This window comes from Alexandromys fortis, unplaced genomic scaffold (genome assembly GCF_014885135.2).
Source record: "Alexandromys fortis isolate MF-2015 unplaced genomic scaffold, M_Fortis_MF-2015_v1.1 scaffold_8_9099976_23576923, whole genome shotgun sequence".
Classification (NCBI taxonomy): Eukaryota; Metazoa; Chordata; class Mammalia; order Rodentia; family Cricetidae; genus Alexandromys; species Alexandromys fortis.
The window spans coordinates 1,317,387-1,337,671 of NW_026067899.1; the positions used below are offsets into that span (position 1 = coordinate 1,317,387).

At 45.6% G+C, this 20,285-nt stretch overlaps 1 protein-coding gene across 4 annotated transcripts in view; it reads right to left on the reverse strand.

Annotated features, from left to right (window-relative positions):
• Rapgef4 (Rap guanine nucleotide exchange factor 4) overlaps positions 1-20,285 on the reverse strand; it is a 259,303-nt gene that overhangs the window by 24,488 nt on the left and 214,530 nt on the right. For 3 of the 4 annotated variants that reach the window (XM_050124129.1, XM_050124135.1, XM_050124145.1), the window contains 6 exons: positions 9,062-9,212; positions 7,177-7,265; positions 6,537-6,567; positions 6,242-6,320; positions 5,595-5,741; positions 3,759-3,856 (listed from right to left, as the gene is read on the reverse strand). In XM_050124129.1, the coding sequence (XP_049980086.1) occupies positions 3,759-3,856; positions 5,595-5,741; positions 6,242-6,320; positions 6,537-6,567; positions 7,177-7,265; positions 9,062-9,212 (595 nt within the window). Of the gene's footprint in view, positions 1-3,758; positions 3,857-5,594; positions 5,742-6,241; positions 6,321-6,536; positions 6,568-7,176; positions 7,266-9,061; positions 9,213-16,547; positions 20,018-20,285 lie in introns of those variants that run through there. The other variant, XM_050124156.1, reaches the window with a different exon arrangement.

Consider the following 20,285-nt stretch of genomic DNA (forward strand, 5'->3'; position numbering starts at 1 on the left):
GCTTTCTAGACACCAAAGAAATGACATGGTCAAGGCGTAGGTGATACCTGCATTGCAAAGTTCAGTCTGCGAGATGAGCAGTCAAGCTTTACCATATAGTAGTCATCCTCCACCAACGGGTACAATGCTACTTGTGGATACAGTCACTTGCTGGACTGCTGTTGCACATCTGGAGACAGAGTGTCAACATACTAGACTACTAGGTACCCAGACAGGCAGGCGGAGGCACCTGAATGGAAAGATGCTGCATACTTGGGGTCACTGTGTGATGCAGGATTATAAGAGCCAGTGGGCAGGTGAATGAGAGAAACCTTGCTCAGGACGGTCCATGTTAGGCTGATAGCAAGGGCGGCTTGGAAGTGGGGAAGCTGCCAGGAGACTTGATTTGCAGGAACAGATTGCACAGAGGGACCAAATAACAGCTTTTAAAGAGCCTCTGAGTAGCAGCTTAGGAGACGGGGTTTTGTCACAGGCAAGATAATAGACCATGTTAGCGCCGGCCTCGGAAAACAGCAGACTGAGCACAAACCGCACGATAGCAACACATGCTTGAAATCGTCCCTTAATCTTTTGACTGTCTCCAGCTCCAGGAAATCAGGGCTATACTACCTAAGTTGGCAACTTAGGGTATTAATACCAAGGTTTGTTAAGAGGATTAAATGAGAGCGATTTAAGTGCAGCATGTAAGCCCAGTCCTTGGCACAGGGAGGGCCCCTCTCTCAAATTAGGTCTCCTTTCCAGAGCGGCTCCAGGGCTACACACGCACAGGAAAGAAAGTGTGGTTAGTGCACCATTCAGGCTAAGAGCTGGGCATGGAGTCACTCTGCAGAGTGCGGAGGACAAGGCAGAAAGCAATGATTCCGAATAGACCTGATGGGCTAGTAGCTTATGGGACCAGGTGGGAATGGTTTCAGCCAGGGCAGGAATTTAGTAGAAGGTCTTAGGCCCATGACTTAGGTCGGACTGGTTCTCTGTGGTCTCCCTGCCCTCCTATAGCGGCTGCTGTGAGCACAGCCCTTCTGCTCCACCCCTCAACTGCCCCCCACCCCCATTCACCGACTCTGTCTCAAGGCTCGGTGACTCCATCTACCCACTAGCGCTTTCCTGGAGTTTTTATGGTATCTGATAAACAGGACTAATTTACCCGACAACTTAGTGTGGAGATTTCAACACTAAGAAAGATAGGGAGCTCTTTTGGTCATGGATGCTGGGCTGGCGTCTGGACATCACTCCAGGGTGTAAAAGAAAGCCCTGTAGACTCTCCATCTTCCTGTGGTGGAATTTGTCATAGTGGGCTCTCTCTGATGACAAACCGGTCATCACAAGCTCCGTGAGGAACATGGACTATGAAAGGTTTGTCTTTGAGACTTTCCCACAGCCAGGAACGTCCACAGAACACGGAACGATGTGGCAGATACTAAATAAAAGTCTAAGGAACCCAGTGAGTGGATACAAGGCGAGCCAAATTACAGTACACCGAAGCTCTGTTGTAATTGGTTTTGTACTAACATTTATACTCAAATAAAACTTCAAGAGAGTAAATCTCCCAAATCCAAGCCCTGCTCCAGTCGGATCAATGCTGGCACTCTACTGGGTGTAGACAACACAGTTTAACACTAAAATTCATTTTCTCCTGGACTGTTTGGGTTACTTGCATCCTGATTTGACTGTCATTGTCGTAAGGACAATGCTCCGGGGCACTTGTCCTGTTGGCCACAGAAGCAGGCACAGCACTGAGTGCTTAGCAGACACTAAAGTGTGTGCTGATAGATCTGAGGGTTCTGTCGACATTCGGCCCTGCAGTCGCCCTCTGGACGACTCTTTCTAGAAGGGCGATCCTCACAGGAATGCTTCAGCAAGTCTGAGAGGGAGGGCTTCAGGTAAGGTCCGACCTCTGTGAGCACAGAGACATGGCACCCCCCAGCTGAGAGCTTCCTGTCCAGGGTCCTCGTTGCCAAGCAAATTCCTTCCAACCAGTCAGGCCTTAAAATGGAAGATAAGCAAGAGCCCAGAACTTGGAAGGCCGAAGGACTGTGTTCAATAAACAGAAGCTTAAAACGTTAGTGTCTGCCCCCAGGGAGCTGGAGACATTCCACATGCCTATCTATCTCCCCCCCCCCCCCCGCCCCCCGGCTCAACACAGCGGCCAAGAACCAGCTGGCAAGAGAGGCCCCAGCACACTGTGTGGCAAACACATCACCCAGCACCCTCGACGGAACATCAGCAACACTGGCTGTTCGAGGCGTGAGTCTCCAGGGGAGGGTAGCAATTTTTAAAAATTATATGTCTATGCATGATATGTGCGGGGAGAGGAAGGATAAATGGTTCATGGCCATGACCAGTGGAACACTTTGTGGGAACACTTTTCCCCTTCTGTCTTGATGCGGTTTCCTGGGTTATCCATTTCATTTCTTAATTGCTCCCTGTTGAGAGATGTTTATTCAGAGAGGAATGAAGGCAGGTGACCGAGGAGCTCAGGGATACACAGACAGGAGTGTGACCCCATGCTGAGATTCCTGGGCTGGTAGCTAGGGCTAGGGCTTGGTTAGGGAATCAAAAGCACCATGTCACATTTGTTCTTCCCTAAGTGAAAGCAAGATGGTCAAAGGAGCTGTCCCACTGGGTCTGGCTGCACACACCCATAATCCCACAACACAGGAGACTAAGGAATGAGGATTAAAACCTAGCAGAGGTGTATCCTTTTAATCCCGGCACTCGGGAGGCAGAGGCAGGTGGATCTCTAAGTTCGAGGCCAGCCTGGTCTACAGATCGAGTTCTAGGACAGATAGAGGAGCTGTACAGAAAAAAAACCCTGTCTTGAAAAACAAGAAAGCAACACCCCCTCCAAAAAGTAAAAATAAAAAAAAACAAAAAGCAAAACAAAAACCACAGGGTTCAGCATGGGCTACATGGCAGGCCCACATCTAGAAAAATGAGTGAGCAAAGACCTGTGGCCTTCCCTGAAGTGGAAACCAGTCTCCCAAGCAGGAAAAACGAGCTCCATGGGGCCTCAAAGGCCACCAAGGACTCTGAGTCCACCCTCCAGCCCGACTCCCTCCTGAAGTTCCAGAAAGATCTACCTGCTAAGGAAATGGAATGTTCTTCAAATTTTCATGTGGTTCACCTCTCACTTACATACTGCATATATATATATATATATATATATATATCAAGGGAAGCCCATGGGTTCAGACACAGAGGAAACTCACTTTGTGAAGCTAAAACTGGTCCTGTGGCTTCTAATATCCTTTAATAGCTGGTCAATTCCACACTTAATTTCTATAGGATAAGCAGAAATGAATGTGTCCTTTCTTCACAGAAGTTCTGGGTGGCTGGGGACAAGTGCTCTGACCTCTAGTATCCCTACGAAGACCTGCTGCTGGTCCCGCCACCGGTCCTCTTTCAGAAGTCTCCGAAGACTGGTACTTCCCTTATAAGCAATCACTGCCCTCCTGATCTGAGCATCCCAATTTCGAACGCTAATACTGAATTTAAAGATGTTTCAATAAAATGAATCACCCCCAAGGTTCCAAATACTAAACTGTCTCCGTGGCGGTGCAGCTTGGCTAATTCCCACAGATCATCTGCAGCTGGGAGCATCTCTAGTGAGCACCTGAGGATTTCCCGGCAGACCACAGTGTAGAACAAACCACACTGCAGTCGCGAATTTTCAGCCTCAGTGTGGCTGTGAGATTAAGCTGCAGACAAGGTTTTCTGATTGCACACACTGCTCCAAGGCGGAGGCCATTCACACCTACCAGTGAGTCGAATTGCTCTCGCGGGCAGGCAAACAGGCGTCCATTAATGGTGAGCGTCGTAAATACTGAAACATCATTAGGTTTGAGCACCACCTTTTCTGTGAACATAAAAAGCATGAGATTGCCTATTAAATCCATCTGAGATTCGCTGCACTGCCCTAATCACACCAACAAATTGCCAGCTCGGTGAATTACCGGAACACGCAACGCGCCTGCATAAAACGCAGGGGTGAGGGGATCCACTGAATAAAAAAAAAAAAAAAAAGACAGCGCTTCAGATAGCTGCACGGTGTTCAGGATGCTGTCGGAAATGACCACACGACAGGAGTGCGGACACCCAAGGATCCATTTGCCCTAATCTACTCTGCAGCCATGATTATTTATAACACCTGCACAGCTGTTTAGATAGCAAGTTAGGTTTCTTGAGGGTAACAATGCCTGGCCTTTTGGAGAGAGAAAGAGCATTGCTAAAAACCTTGGTGGATGTTTCAGAGATCTCACATGGTTTTAGTTGCAAAAATATATGTTTTTTTTTACTTATTTCCAATTTGGAAGGGAACAGCATTAACTATTTTACAAATTAGTTTATTGAATATATATTTAGTACTTACTATGTACCAGACACTGGGGACACACAAAGAAATGATGGAAAGATAAACTATAAATGATAGAGAGATATAAAGCATAAATTAAAAATTCCAGTCAACACAGAGGGTTAACAAATGTGTGTATGTATGTGTGTGTGTGTGTTAGTGAGATGGGATAAGGGCCACAGAGAGCAGCAGGGAAGGGGGTTAGACAGTATGTGGCAGGGGAGCAGTTAAGATTTTAGATGGGACATCAAGGAACAGGCATCAACAGCAACAATATCATTTAGGTGAATACCCAGTTTACCAGGACACCTATGGGAAGAGTGTGTGGTCATCCTGGGCCTGGACCAACTGGGACAAAAATAGAAGGCGGGTATTGAGAATCCATCATCCACTTTAAACCCTGCATCATTGGAATCATCTACCTTCATATGAGGCAGAAGTGCTCCACTCCACTCCTAAAGGGCCCCTCAAATGGCTATGAGGCCTCCCCTGGGGAATTCATACCCTGGCTCCTTCCTGCACCCTCTCAATGCATTGTGGGTGACCACTGTCCAACCCTGCCGGCATGGGGTGCAGGTGCTCATTTACTTCCTAACCCCTCCCGGCCTGGGAGTGACTCACGCACACAGAGCGTGTCTAATACACCCTTTTCTGTCATTGCTACCTGCAACTGCCCAGGGCATTCAGGATGACACAAAATGACATCTCAGGTATGATATAATCGGGGACAAGGGAAGGAAGTTTAGTCCCAGGTTGGGGAATGATGTTCTCCTCATGCTATGAGGGCAGCTGGGCTCGCTGGCTCTAACAGATAAAAAGGAAATTGTAGTCGCTAGAAAAGAGTGAGCCCTCAACTGCCGCAGCTTCAGGTTTGCAGACACCAGAGCCTTAGCTGGTCAAGCTCCATGCACCTTTCTCAAGGATCTTAGGCCCAGAGAGTTCTTTTATGGTTTCCAAGGAAGGAGCCCACATATGCCAGAGGTTACAGGCACAGCTGCCTCCCAAAAATCCCTTCTCTTCTTCCTCTTTTCTGTGGGAAGCTCTGAGGCAGGGAATGTCAGACATCTGATCAGTTCACCTCTTCCCACAATGTTTCTGTCATTCGAGGGAGCTCACAATGTCTCTGCCATCCTCCCCGGGTCAGCCACGAACTGCCTTACTAATTTACAGTTAGCTAACAATGGTTCTTATTGGACAGATGGCCTCTTTCACAAAAGCCCAAGATGCTAATCCAGGCTGTTACCTCCTCCGGAGTTCATCTTGACTATGATCAGGCCTTCCCCAGAGCCGAGTTTGTCAGCCACCGCACTGATGACTTCCTTCACCGAGGCAGCTACAGGCACCCGGATGGTGGTATAGGTATGGTCCATGCAGTACACCTTAAACAAGACTTCAGAGATGGTTGACAACGTGAGAAAGTGGTCACAGGCATTTAGAGAAAAGCATAAGCAATGCAATAGTTATAGATTATCTGTGGTCAGGGCCTGAGCAGACTCCCTGCTCAGAAGCCCTGCTCTTACAAATGACTGGTGTGTGTGTGTGTGTTACACCTGCCTCTGGGAATCCATAAGGTTCCCACAGCCTCCCCACCAGTTCTTCAAAGAAGTGATAATCTTGACAACCAAGCCCTGAGAGAACCCACATTCTTTTAAGAGATGGTGACAACTGTGGAGAGGCAGTGCCAGTCAGGTGTGGGCAAGCATCTCAGTTCTGTCTGGGTACCAGGCTCCAAGAACATAACTTATCAGGAGACCGAGGGGCACATCCAAGAGCCAAGAGCTGGGCTTTTTTTTTTTTTTTTTTTTTTTGTGGTAGTGGTGATTTCAAGGTGATGCTATCCAGGGACAGACGTTAGCCTGACTATAAAATTCCACACAAGAGATTGCTCACCCTCATCAGAGCCACGAATCGGCTGACGCTTCTGGGCCCTCTCGTCCCCTGTGTTGAACTGCTGCAAAAGGACCTTGTGCTGCAAAAATAATAACGGCAAGTGACGTAAGGCAGAGCGAGTGACTAACATTCCCTAACAACTCTGAGAAGATGCGCAGGAGGAGCAATTAGGGTCATGGAATGAAGCAAATAGATTTTGTGTGTACAGAAGAGACATCACTCCAATATACTGTAATCCGGGGCTTCTGGGTGATCATAATGCTACAGACAGAGCCGGGCTCCGAAGACCCCTTACCTTCTTCTGTGGCGCTTTCGCATCTTCTGAGCTACAAGAAGCAGAGAAAACACACTGTTGAGTACCATTGCTGCTGTTCATTTGTACATCTCTTTCATCTTGTGATAAGCAGTGAAGTCACACAGTCCCTCTGGGCAGCACTGGGAGATATCCCATTCTCACAGGAAGAGGCCAAAAAATGCATGGAGGTGGCAAAATCATTAGCTCTCATCACAGGCAGATTCTGAGCAGACCCGAGGTTAAATGCTCCAGCTCCTGGCTTTCAAAGTCAAACTCCTAACTCACTCTCCAATACTTAATCTAACAGTTCACTAACAGCAAATACTTTCAATTAACAGCTTTAGCAGCAGAGAGTGAATTTCCCATCTAGGTAAATGTCTTCAAATACTCAAATGCCCACGGACTATTTTATTGCTGGGTGGGCTAAGGGGCCCATAGCCTGCTCGCACATAAGGCACCCAGCCCTCTGCTCGTCCAGCCTCACCTGTGCCTGGGGCCCGAGACACAAATCAGAACACTGTGGCTAATGATAGACCAGCCTCAGCCACTTTTGCAGGGAAGACTTTTTTGGAAGATGTTCTAATCACGAGGCTGGCACTCACTTGGGGAAAGCACACCCCAGAGCAAAGCCTCTCCTTACATTTGTTTGACGATCTTCTCCAGCTCCGGCAGCTGCTCCTTGAAGGCAGCCATCATCCGGGCGTCATCTGAGACAGACACATAGAACTCCTGTAATCGGCAAAGGCACAGGATCTTAGCGAGAACTGAACGGAGCACGGCTCTCTAGAGAGCCTGGGCCGTGAATGTGGCTAGCACCCCCAGCTTCATGGCCAGGAGAGGTTAGAAGGGGGAGGAGGACATGAGAGAAGAAGGAGGAAGTCAATATTTACATTGGGAATTGTTAATGAGAAAAGGTCCTGGAAATAGATAATGGTGATGAAATGACTATCGATGAATGATATATTTTAAATTGGTCAAAATAATAAATTCTATGCTATTTACATTTTACCATAACAAAAATTAAGACAATAAACCACAAGTAAACTTATGTGTCACCATGTGAAAGAGAGCGAATGGCGGTGTTTTGGAATAGACCACCTTACAATCTACACTTTAAAAGCTTTTTTCTTTTTTGTTCTTTTATCCCCAGGGAATTTTAATATTTATTCTTTTTCTTTTTTCAACACAGGGTTTCTCTGCGTAGCCCTAGCTGTCCTGGAACTCACTCTGTAGACCAGGCTGGTCTTGAACTCACTGAGATCTGCCTGCCTCTGCCTCCCGGCCACCACAACCATGGTAGTTACAGGGAGAGGCCCCAAGTCAGCATATTTCTTATTTTCCAAATCCTAACCCCTTGAACAACGGCCCCTCAGAGTCCACTTTCCCTGATGCTGCATCAAACATGGCATGAGTCAAAAGGAGGCACAGTTCTTTTGGGAAATTAATATTAGGATAAACCGACTGGAAATTTTGAAACAGAACCGCACTGTCTTCTCCCTGTACCGGAGTATTCCTGGAGAGTTCTGCGGGGGGAGCGTGAGTACAAGTGTTCCCCTTCTCTTGGGAGAGTCATGCCCCACTGTGTCAGTTACCTGTCACCAACTGCAGTCTGGGAATACTACATGGAGAATCCCAGAAATACATAATTCATCAAATTTAAATACTTTGATTAGAGTATAGGTAGTATTTTCCTACTGGTTACTGTCGTTTACCTCCTAGTGTGCTGAGTTAAGAAACTTCATCCTGGGTAGATATGTGTTGAAAAAAAAAACCAGTAATATTCAGAACTTTGTTCTATTAGCAGCACAGGTCTCTGCCAATGGATACTGGCGCACTACTTATGCTAGGGTTAAAACCCAAAGCCCATGCTGCAGTGAACCACAGGAAAGAAAGACAGCTGAGCAAGAAGAAGCATTGACCAAGGAAACGATGTCCATTCAGAACTGCCCCCTGGCTGCCCTGACAGTTGCTCCTGAAGTCAGCCTGCTTCTCAGCAGCCAGACTCACCTGCCGTTTGTCCGAGCGATCTTATTCCTAAGAATGGAAGGAACATGACAGATCTGCATGCACAAAATGTTTGTTGTGCAATTATTCCAGGGAGGAGAAAATGGAACAATACGGCACAGATAAATACATTTGTGGGTAGTTACTGGCTGATCATCAGAAGTTTCTATTACAAAGACCATACTGACATGGAAAAATCGTTACAGAGCTAAGTAGGAAAGTCAGCCTGCAAAATGGTGGACACTAATGTGATTGCATGCCTTTCAGACATACAAAGAGAACGAGAGCAGACGATAACACGTTGCAATGCAACCGCTCACTGAAATAAAGTAGCCGTATAGTAGATGATGGTTGTTTTGTTTTTTGTTTGTTTTTTTATCAAAGTACCTCTCTGGCAGCGAACATGCTAACAAAGTCGGGAGCTGGCAATCCCAGCATCTCTATAGTGTTTGCTGTATAAACCCTGTGTTATGAGACGGGAGAATATTCTTGGAATGAATGACCCCCCCCCACACACATACCTCCAGGAAAGCCATGGCCACATCGTCTTCTTGGAGGAGGTCCCCGTACATGGCAGCCCACTGCAGAACCAATCGGATGACCCGCCTCTTGTTGTTGAGAGCATAGTCCATTCTCTCCTGTTCTGTGCCTTGAGAAGGCTGTGCGTGGTAAGTGCCAAGGAGTCAAGGAAACCACAGACAGAGCTACTGCCCACCCAGTTCCGTGTGCTACTAGCAATGCAGACAGTAACAAACCCCAGCTTCAGACAGCTGCGATCCCCCACGTTGGTCCTCAAGGAGGCTCCCCATCATAGGGTCTGAAGCACACACATACACACTCTTGGGAACTCCTGCACACTTTTCCCCTGATAGCTGACGGAGGAGTTAGACTATAGACTACATAGACTAATGTGTTGACAAAGATTCCTGTCGGCTCTAGTTTCCGCTCCATTCCCCTGCCTGCCCTCTACCCTGCCCTTCACCTCCTCAGGATAGTAATGGGATTTCCCATAGCTTATTTCTGGCTACTTTGCTTTATCTCGTTGGGCCTCATAATCGTACCTACATCTTTAGGATCCCATTCTTTACATGAATTTCAATTTAACTTTGCTGGGTGGATGCCCTGTCCTGCCAGGACCAGGTTCATATGAGCAAGCAAGGTGGGGGTAGAACAACTCACTCGGTATCAGGGAGAGAACACCTTTATATAATCAGCCCTTGATGAGGGCTCCGGGCCCTCCTGTACCACACCTTCTTCTCTTACCTAGAGCCACATCCTACATCATTGTCAGCTTGTACACAAATGGCCAGCTCTCTGGTACAAGCCCTGTGAGGCTTGGGCTGATGCTGTTTGCCCTGTGTTCTATACCATGCTCAATGCCACGACCTTCATCTCAAAGTCTGACTTATTCACCAACAGAACTTAACACTTTGTTGAGTGCCTACCGCATGCCCAAAGTACAGGGCCGTGCTCTCATTGACACTCGTGTGAGAGCAACACAAGCGTTTTACACAGACTTTCCCTTCTTGAGTGATTTATAGTAGCTCATATCATCATCACTCAGTTCCGAAAACAACTTAGAATTTACAGTGTATGCCATAAACTACACCGGAAGGACCCCACTTGTGTAGGAACCGCTGCTTCCTTTCTGAGAGTGGGCAGAGCAACATGAAAGGAACAGAAAAGGCCATGATGACCTAGCGACAGGGCACAGCTGGTTTCGAGTCCAAGACTCCCAACTCCAGATACTGTTGTTCCCACTGAAGCACATTCCTGAGCCCCCACCCTAGCTGACGGCCGAGGCTTAAAAGGCAGCTTAGAAAACTGCCTTGTGGCAGGACTGCGGCCCGGGGCTGAACCAGAAAGGGCCTCTCGGAGAGAACCATAAATAATCATGATCAAGGGGAATGACAGGACCTTAAAGCAAAGGTTTACTGCATGTAAATGGGTTGCAAAATGGCTTTCATAAATTGAGCACGAGATTCATAAAAAAGAAAATTGCTCAAGCTATATTGCTACAATTCTCTCTGAGCTTACAATAAAAAGAGGGAAGACAGATCACTTTATGTGAAAATTATTTCTTTTCTGATTAACCCTTTGGTCTCTTGAATATATGTATATATATACACACATACACATATATACATAAATATGCATAACTCGGATTTTCTTTCTTAAGCATTACAGTGCTGGCTATAAAGTCGTGTGGCCATCGTATATATATGGCAGGCGTCAGCACTGTTGGGAGTGACTGACGAAACTCGGATTCTGGTTGGCTCAGCAGAGGCTGAGAATCTGGACTTGTGCCCTTCTGTCCCCACTGTCTATTGCTTTGATTTGGAGTGAGTCACTGGGAACTAGACTTCCATTTGTTCACCTGCAGAACGAGGTGAGAGGAGACAACTTCCAGCTTCTCTGCTGATATATTTAATGACACCAGCATGAGGCTGATCCAAAGAGAATGAGGGACCACAAACTAATAAAGCCTAACACGGTCTCTTTTGCTTAATTTTAATAGTAACCTGTGTATCGTGTGGTGCTAGTTTTGATAATGGTATGCTCCCACTAAGATTCAAGTCTAGGTTTCAATTCTCTAACGCAACACCACCACAAGGTGATGTCTTTGAGGGACGTTAATGTCTTTGTGGAGAGACTGTATGACTTCTCAGGAATGGATTGGTTCTTTCTAGAGTGAACCATTGCGAGGCATGTGCACTCCTTTCTTGGTTCCCTCTTTACAATTCTGCCATTGGCTCTTCTGCTTAGAGCCGGATGATGCCTTCGGCAGACACGGAGCAGATGTGGCCCCCTGGAACTTCCAGCCTCCAGAACTGGGAGCTAATACAGCTCTTTTCCTTGTAGCTGCCCCAGTGTCTGGTGTTCTAGGGCAACAGCGAAATGAATGTCAATTCAAGAGGTAGGAAAAAACTCGGCTTAGGCCAGGCTTTGGAGAGCTCCATTTTAAAATTTCATCTTTGGAGTCAGTAGGATAAAGTAAGAATGGCTAAGTGTGGGGTCTGGTAAGTACGAGGTAGTAAAATTATGAAATCCAATAGAGTGTGTTTTAAAGCCCCTGCTACGCCGGGCTTACTCTGAGCTCGCTCTCTACGCCAACTATTGTGACTTCGGGCTGTCCTCACTTCACTCTTCCCTCAACCCAGGCCTCTCTCTCCACTTCGCTAGGACTAAGTGATATCGCCTATGGAAAACATCTTTCTTAAGGCCCTACACTGTTGAAGTGTGCATATATTCTTTAACGCGTCATTTCAACTTTAAGAGAATGTCACACTGTGTCCTGTCTGATCAGACTCTTTAAAAAGATTTCATTATACACGCGGTATGATTTCGCATCACTTGAAGACGGCGACCTCATACAAAGGAAAATGGAAGCGACTACGGAGCTGCTGTACGGGATGGGAGAGCTGCCTATCTCCTACCCTATCGCTATTGCTAGGTTACAGATCACACCTGGCTTTACATGGGTCCTGGGGACCTGAACTCCATCCTCCTGTGCTTACAGTGGTCATTTTGGTAATTGAGCCATCTCCCCAGGCCCTGGAATCTGTTCCCTAAGGGACACAGAGAAGACCTCATAGGTGATAAGCTAGTGGTTTCTGTTCATTCCCACAAAAATCTACCCCAAATTTGAGAAGGGTTGATGGTCTGGAAGAAAATATATTGTTTAAATGGCCAAACTTGTCACTTCTACGCAGCTGGCTTCAGACGGGGCAGGGATTATAGTTTCCATAGCCTTTTGATAGCAATTCCTTCGACTGTCAAGAGGCAGAGCGAGATTAAGCGATTTCCCAGATTTTAACAATGAAACTCTTAGGACTGGGGCTCAAATTCTCACATCCCTCCAATAGTCTTCCCCCATGTAATATTTCATGTGATCCTCATTTCCTTAGCAAACATGTGCTATGTAGTAGGTTTAAGTCTGTTGGGAATCAGGAAAATTCACTGGAGATGGAGAGAAATGTACCCGAATTCTCAAAGCATGCCCAGAACATACAAAAATAAAATAAAATAAAATAAAAGTACAAGTGCTACTGTTCGCTTGGGTAAACTGAGTCAGGGAGGCAGGAGCTGCTAATGTCTGAACTAACATCTGCACTGTGTTCATTGCTGTCAGCGTCGCCATGACTAAGCCAACCCTGTCACATCTGCCAGCTCTTCCAGTTCCGGCCTCAGCTTTCTCTCTAAAGGGGAGTCGCTGCAGGCAGGAGCACCGAGTTGGAACCCTTAAGAGCTGGGTCCAGGTTTTAAAGTCACGGTGGATCTCCACATTTACTATTTGGGGACTAGGCCCAAAAGAGACTCAAAACGCTGGTTGGGTACTTATCTTAAGTCAATACACCGTTTGGAAATACCAACACAGAATGTATTTTCCCCCAAAAAATTACTTCAAAAATATCACAGCTTCTCCAGACTTTTATCCAAATGACCTGAAATCTTTCTCCGCGAAGATGTCAAACACAGCTCACAGAGCTGTTTCTAAATCAGTTCCTGGTGATTTCAATGCCACCAGGTACAGGAAGTCCACGCAGATGTCAAAACATCTGGCCCATCTCTTAAATGTGAGCTTTCAGTATCGGATGCCGAATCTACAAGATGACAAGTAAGCCCTCAGGGTGGCTGTCTCCATGGGAGAGGACCAGCTGGTTCGGCACTGGGTCCTAGGGCTGCGGAAAGACCCGGTGTGTGCTCAGGGTTGAGAACGGAAGAGGTGCAGGCCGGAAGGCAGGCCGCACTCTTTTTACTCTTCCCGACAGCAGGCTTGATGTTCCATTGAGTCATTTTCCTCACGCCGGCTCTGCCGTTCAAACACTGTAATTATTTCATATATTTTTACCTAGTTATTATCTTACTCACCACAGGCACCTGTAATTTTTCTGTATTTTTTTAACTGCTCATTTACTTATTCTTAATTCAGCTAATAATGGTGCCATGTATTAAAATTATCACAGGGAAAGTAAGTGAAAACCTCCTAGGATGTGGAGACAGCAGATTCATTACAGCCTACAACGGGGAATAAAATATTATGTATACTTTTTGCAGTAAGTACATGCTAATTATGCAGCTATTTATAAAACACTTATCAACATTCAGACTGATACTCCTCAATGTTGTTGTTTTCGAAAACCCTGCTTTGCATACAAGATCTCTGCTTGCAACCTGAAAACAAACTTTGGGGGTCACCTGCCCCCCGAGAAGGCAAAGCTTTAGCCGGCCTTGCCCGGTGCCAAACTCCTCTCACGATGGCACACTCGCCATGGTGGTATTTAATGGGATGCCAAGGTTTATAACGTGCGTTCACACACAGAGCCCCATTTGATCTTCACGACACGCCAGAGAGTGGGGAGGGCAGGGATAATTCCTCCTATTATACCGAGGGTCACCACGGGGTTACACATAATTGCCCATGTGGTTGGGAAGCTGTGAACCTTCCACATGACCCTCTGGCTTCAGAACACTTGCTCTTCCCTCTCTGACCTGGGGCCTCTTTGCTGCCTGTACGCCCTGGGGAGCAGTTCAACACTCTGGCCACTGTCCTTTTCTCAGATGGGTGCTCGGGCTCTAGAATGGGATGGCCAGGTTCACACGTGATCTGTCTGCATAGATGCTCTTCGGTTAGCTTCAAAGCCAAGGGTGGAATGGGCTAACGTAAGACGCCAGGCCTACTTCTGCAGCAGATGGAGTGTTTAGCAGACCTTAGCCGTGGTACTTCTCGCTGCCCTACCTTTGGACCGACTCTAATCAGTGACCCTGTTCCGACCAACACACATTGCTCCCGTGTTTATGTGCAACTGCTAACGCCAGGCTTCCAGAAGCATCTACGGTGCTGTCACCATCTTTACGCATCTCTCATTTTCTTGCTTAGTTTTCCTCCGTTGATTTTCAGAATTTCTGCCTTTAGAAGCCCCTGCCTCTTAGGGTTCACCTTTCAAGTTTCAAAGGCAGGGTCTGCACTGACTTGGGTTCACACTTTCTGTTAACACTGGGTGGAATTGGGCGCACCTTTGTAAACTGCCTAATCTCAGCTCTCCTACAGGAGGAAGCAGGTTGGAGAGGCCACACCCCACAGTACTGATTGATATGAGCTGAGAAAACGTCTTTGAGGAACTTTGCTGCTTATCTGCCAAGACGTTTTTTCCTTCAAATCAAGGCATCACGTTCATAGCAGCAAATCAACATTTCCTTTCCAGGAAGAAATCCTCAAACGGCACGACTGCCGAGGGGAAGTGTTCTGAGGGCGACAGACAGACAGACAGACTTTTCCCAGCATTAAATAGGGGTTATAATGTATTCAGCTTCCAGGAAACTGAAGTTGGCAAATTTTCCTTTTAGAAATCTACAGAGGGCCTGGGGAGATGGCTGAGAACTTAAGAACACTTAACTGCTGTTCCAGAGAACTCAAGCTCAGTTCCCAGCACCCACACTGGGCAGTTCACAACAGCCTGGAACCCCAGCTCCAGGGGTATCCAATGCCTTTGACCTCCATGGGTACCCACACTCGTTTGCACATACCCATATGCAGACATACAAGTGCACATAATTAAAAATAATAAGAATAAGTCTTAAAAATAAATCTAAAGAATGTCCCCGAAAGCTCACTTCATCTAAAGACTATGAACTTAACTGCTTTATTAATAATCTTCTGTCTGCAACAGAAACAAGTTTTGATATGCATTCCCGTTGAGAGCCCCCGCCAATTCATAAAGACAACATTTCCTGATCAGGTTCACAGAGCCATGACTGATGGGGACACTGTCTTCTCAGAATGAGACCCTGTTATGTTTGTTTCTATATAGGAACAAGATACATAAAAAGACAGTTTTAGCTAGAACTTAGTAGCACATCTATATTCCATTTTGCCTTTTTAATTCGGGAAACTAAATAAATTACTTTCATATCAAAAGCATAAAATTTGTCCTGATACTCAGCCAAAGAAAATTAGTATGCTAATAGAAAATATTGAACTAAAAATTACTGCTGTAGTTAAAATTCTATACATTTAAATATAACCCATTTATCACTTAGGATCCTTTTAGCTTCAGTCAGATTTCATTCTAAATAACAAAGACTGGTATTCACTGACATAAAAAAAACTATTGGCAGGGTAAGTTCCAGACTGGTCCAAATGCTGACGATACCATCACAGCCCCCATCTTTGTGACTGCAGACTCATCTCAGGTTTATCCTTGAGTTCTTCACTTTCCTTACCGTCCCTGGATGGTTAGTCCTAGAAACTGGGCTTAGAGGCTTCCTGTTCTGTCTTAAATATTTCCATTGTTTTTGCCCGGAAACCCAAGAAGCCTTTCTCTGAATGTTCACTGGCCCAGTCTACACGGGGGGCCTCGAGATTGTCTGCAAGGGCAGCTAACACTAAGCCTGCCAGCCTGGTCTCCAGTGATGGCTTGCGTAAGAGGTGAGGCAACTGGAACACAGACTGCCAACAGCTACGTCCCTGTGACATGGCCTTCCTGGCAGTAGATTCAGACTCGCCAGTGTGTTCCTTGGTCCTCCCGGCCTCAATCCCTCTTCTGTGTCAAATGAGACAAGTAATACATCTTCTCTTTTGGCCTCGTGTTTGAGGAACGGATATTGGAAAAGCGAACAATACGAAAACACTCAATATCGGGCCGTAGTCATCGAATTTCAAATACAGTTAACTCATAGTGGTCACCCACTGGGCTGAGGGCTATGGTAGAGTTCAATCTCAAAATCTCAAAGCAGAAAATGAAGACACCAGGAGAGCAATTTGGTTAAAAAAAAAAAAAAGAACCCCCTAACACTGTAAACAAAACATTCCATCTCTCCCCTTTCCTTCCCCCATTTCCCCCAAATCTTGGCATGTTTTTTTTTTCATAAAACTCTTAACCGTAGAAAGATGTCAGGTGGAGTTTTCTCTTGCTCTTTCCACGGCAACCGGAAAGCTTCGTGGGAACAGTGTTGTGAAAATGGCAACAACTGTTTATTACCAGAAAGATATTCCGTGGCCTGGAAAGATATTCATAAAACCTTGTTGTAGTGAAAAAGCATATGAAATGATAACACGGTCCCATTCTTGTATTTACAACTATATATCAGGCTGGGGAGATGGCCAAGCTGACGAAAGCCTTGTTGTATAAGCGTGAGGACGTCAAGTTGACACCTAGCACCCGCCTAAAAAAGCCAGGTATGGTGATGTGTACTTGTAAGCTCAGAGCTGGAAGGTATGGGCGGGTGGATCCCTAGGGCTCACGGACCAGCCTAGCCTAATGACCTAGCCCGGTGTCCTAGTGAGAGACCCTGCCTCAAAAACCAGCATGGATTGGTCCTGAGGAACGGCACCCAAGGCTAACTTCTGGCCTTCACATATATACATGTGCATGTATGCCCTTGTGTGTGTGAACACACATGCACACACACACACACACACGCACACACGCACGCGTGCACACACAGAAGTGGGAGACAGAATGAGAATTTCCTTAAAAGTATTTATCTACATGTATTAAAAAGGATGACTAGAATACACACCGAAATGTTAGTCATAGTTCCATCTGGGAAATGATAAGGTTTTATATACGGGCAGCTTTAATTTTCTTTTTAAACTAAAGGAAAATTGAATTGAATTTTAAATGCAGATTTTTTTCAAAAGATTTAAAAAGCTGGCGATGAAAAGTATAGAAGTGAACAAATATGATTTTAAGACTCATTATAAAGCACTTGTATTCATCAGGTCAAATCATGTCCAAAGTGTATCTAATGAATAGAGTCTCTCTCATTAGCACATAAAAGGGCTGATATATTAATGTTAAACTGAGTTCTACCACCTTTTTTTTCCATGTTAAAAGCAAAACTGGAAGAGACACACAATGTGGATTAAGGACAGAAATAGGTGTCAGTGGCTCGGGCTTGAATCTTTTCTGTGCTGGTAATTACCTTTCTCAGAGCAAATCATAATTTTTCATTATCCTCGTTTATTGATTTGGAAAAAGAACAGGGAAAAAAATACTGAGTACTTCTTTGCAGAGCTGCTGTGAAAAGTCAGGGATGTCAAGCACTCTGAAAACACTCTGTACTTTACCAAACCCACCAAGTCACAAAATGTGCTTAAGTAATTCCCCGTCTCTGCGCCTGTGCTAGGAAGGAGGGAGTCAACTGACTTTCCTGAGTGCTATTCAACATCCCTGCCGCTTCTGGGGTGCAGCAAACATGCACACACATACACACACCACATACATACACAATGCATACATGCATATACACATATATGTTGCTGTTGCTTTGCCTGATCATCAGCCATTTCTCCATTCATTCTCTCTTGTCAGGCTTCCTCTATAAGCCTATACAGAAAGTCTTTCACCTCCCCTTGCCCAGATGCCTACGGATCGCAATGCCAAGTAGACCCTCATTCCCAAGGATGTGGGAAAGAGGCAAAGGCACCGAAGGCTTGGTGTGGATCTGTCCCACCAGTAAGGCCTTAAGTTCCTGCTTGCTCAAGCCCCTTCCTAAGGCTCATTGGAATATCCCTTTTGCCAAGTTATCCCATTACCTTCGGATGGGTTCCCTTCTTCCTTAAGTTAGTCACAGTTGGTTTGTGTTGCTTGTAACCAGAAAAGTAGCTCACCTAATGGCCCTATCCACGCCATCTCCTTGAGAGGAAAGGAGGGCTGAGAACTGTAATATACACGCCCTTACACATATATGACCTTGAGGATAGAGCCCCGGCCCTTTTCTTATTCATGCCTTCCCAGGACATCATCTCCAGCCATCACAGAACAGTCCTCATTAGAATCTCCTGCCCTCAAACATAAGGCCGAAGCTTTTGCAGCCTGATGTGGTAGCCACTAACCTCATGCCACAATGTAAACTTAAAACAAGGACAGTTAATCAAATCAAATTCAGTTTTGCAATCCCAGTTTAACTTAGTAGCCACTGAACTAACATTAGGTTGAACCGTAGTGACTAGACTATGTCATGGCCCAGAGCCTCACTTTCAATTCTCTCCACCTGCAAGAAAAACTCTTTATTAGCTTGTTGGAATATCCCTGGGTTCTCTAGGGAAATATCCAAATGGGATCCCTAAGGGTCTTCATATTCTAGAAACTATTAGAACCGAAAAGGCCTCTTCTTCTTCTTCCTCGCCCTTTTAAAGAATCTTTTAAAGAGCCCCAAGAATGTTTAATACAGGTAGAAGTTCTATAAGACATTTTCTTTGATTTAAACAAGGCCCTTTTGTTTTACCCAGCTGAAGCAAAGGTAAACCTGTATAAAATGCAATGTACAGTCAAGAAATGTCCTTTTTTTTTTTTTTTTTTTTTTTTTTTGAGACAGGGTTTGTGTAACAGCTCTAGCTACTAGCTATCCTGGAACTTACTCTGTAGACTGTCCTTGAACTCACAGAGACCCACCTGCCTCTGCCTGCCAAGTGCTGGAATTAAAGGCGAGCACCATCACTGTCTGGCAAGAAATGTTCTTAAACTGCAATTAAAGGTTATAGAACCACTAAAAATTTAAGTAAGCTTTTAAAGAGATCACTTATAGAGAAACCAAATGATAAACTCCAGAGGAGCGTTGGGGATACTACTCCACGTTTGGGGGTGCTCGCTCTAAGGTCCACATTTGCAAAGGAATGCTAAGGCTAACTCAACAGAATCTTGTGCAGATAAGCTGATGGTATATAGTCCAAAGCTCTTAGGAGAGTGTCTGAAACTCGGAGCTGATCCAAGCTAGAATGGTGAAGAGAATTTAAGTCTTCAAAGAGCCCGGTGGGAAGGAGGAAGTCAGAAGGTACCAGGTAGTGTGAGTTACAGCCCTTTCTATAGCCCAGCTTTCCCTAGTCTGCTGAGAAAGGAGTTGGCACCAGAAACGCAGGTCCCCTGTGTCTGTGTTGTTTTACTTTCTTTCTTCTTCCCCTAGCCAGCACCATCGTCCCCGCCCCTCTCTGCCTGGGCGTGGCATGAGCCTTCCCTCCGGAGCTGCTCTTTTCAAAACAAGCCTGCATCATGAACGCTCTGAGTCCCTCTTAAAGGGAGAAGCTAAGAAATGAAGAGACAGGCACAAGCGTCGTGTGGGAGCTTTAAGTTAGAAAGCCAGGGCTTGGCCCACCCGAACCCTCACGTTCTTTTGGTTTCTCTTGCTTTTAGGCTTACTGGCATGCTAATCACTGAGAAAAAATAAGGCGCGCTCAGTAGCGGTTTTTATTTTCCTTCCAGCAAATCTCAAAGGTCTCATAATGATCGTCACATATAGAGAGGAGAGAGCATGAGGAGGCCCCGAATATGTTAATTTTACTTCACAAAACTGAAGATGAGCCCGAAAGAATCCATAATATAGGTAAGACTCATTAAGCTGTCATTACTTTGGAAATATAGTTTCCAGGCAAATAAACACCCAAATCTCACTCTCGCAGCTCCCTCTGAGTAATGCATTCAACTCAAATCTCCCATCCTCACCTTCTGTTGACTTCAGAGAGAATTACGGGTGAGCTAGGAAATGAGAATGAGGTAGGACAATTAGAATCCTGAGAAAGGAAAACATGGCAGCATTGATTGGCTTGCTCAAAAAAGAAATAAAGTGACAATCTCTTTGAGTATATTTAATTGCTCAAGAAGGGCAAAGTGTTTGGGGGTCAAAGCTTTTTTGCGACTTTAGAAATAATGCAGAATTGGAAAATAAACTTTCACGTCTCTTCCAAAATCGAGGGAAACCCCACCCACAAAATTCACTTCCTTTTTTCAGTTTAGCGTTTTGGAT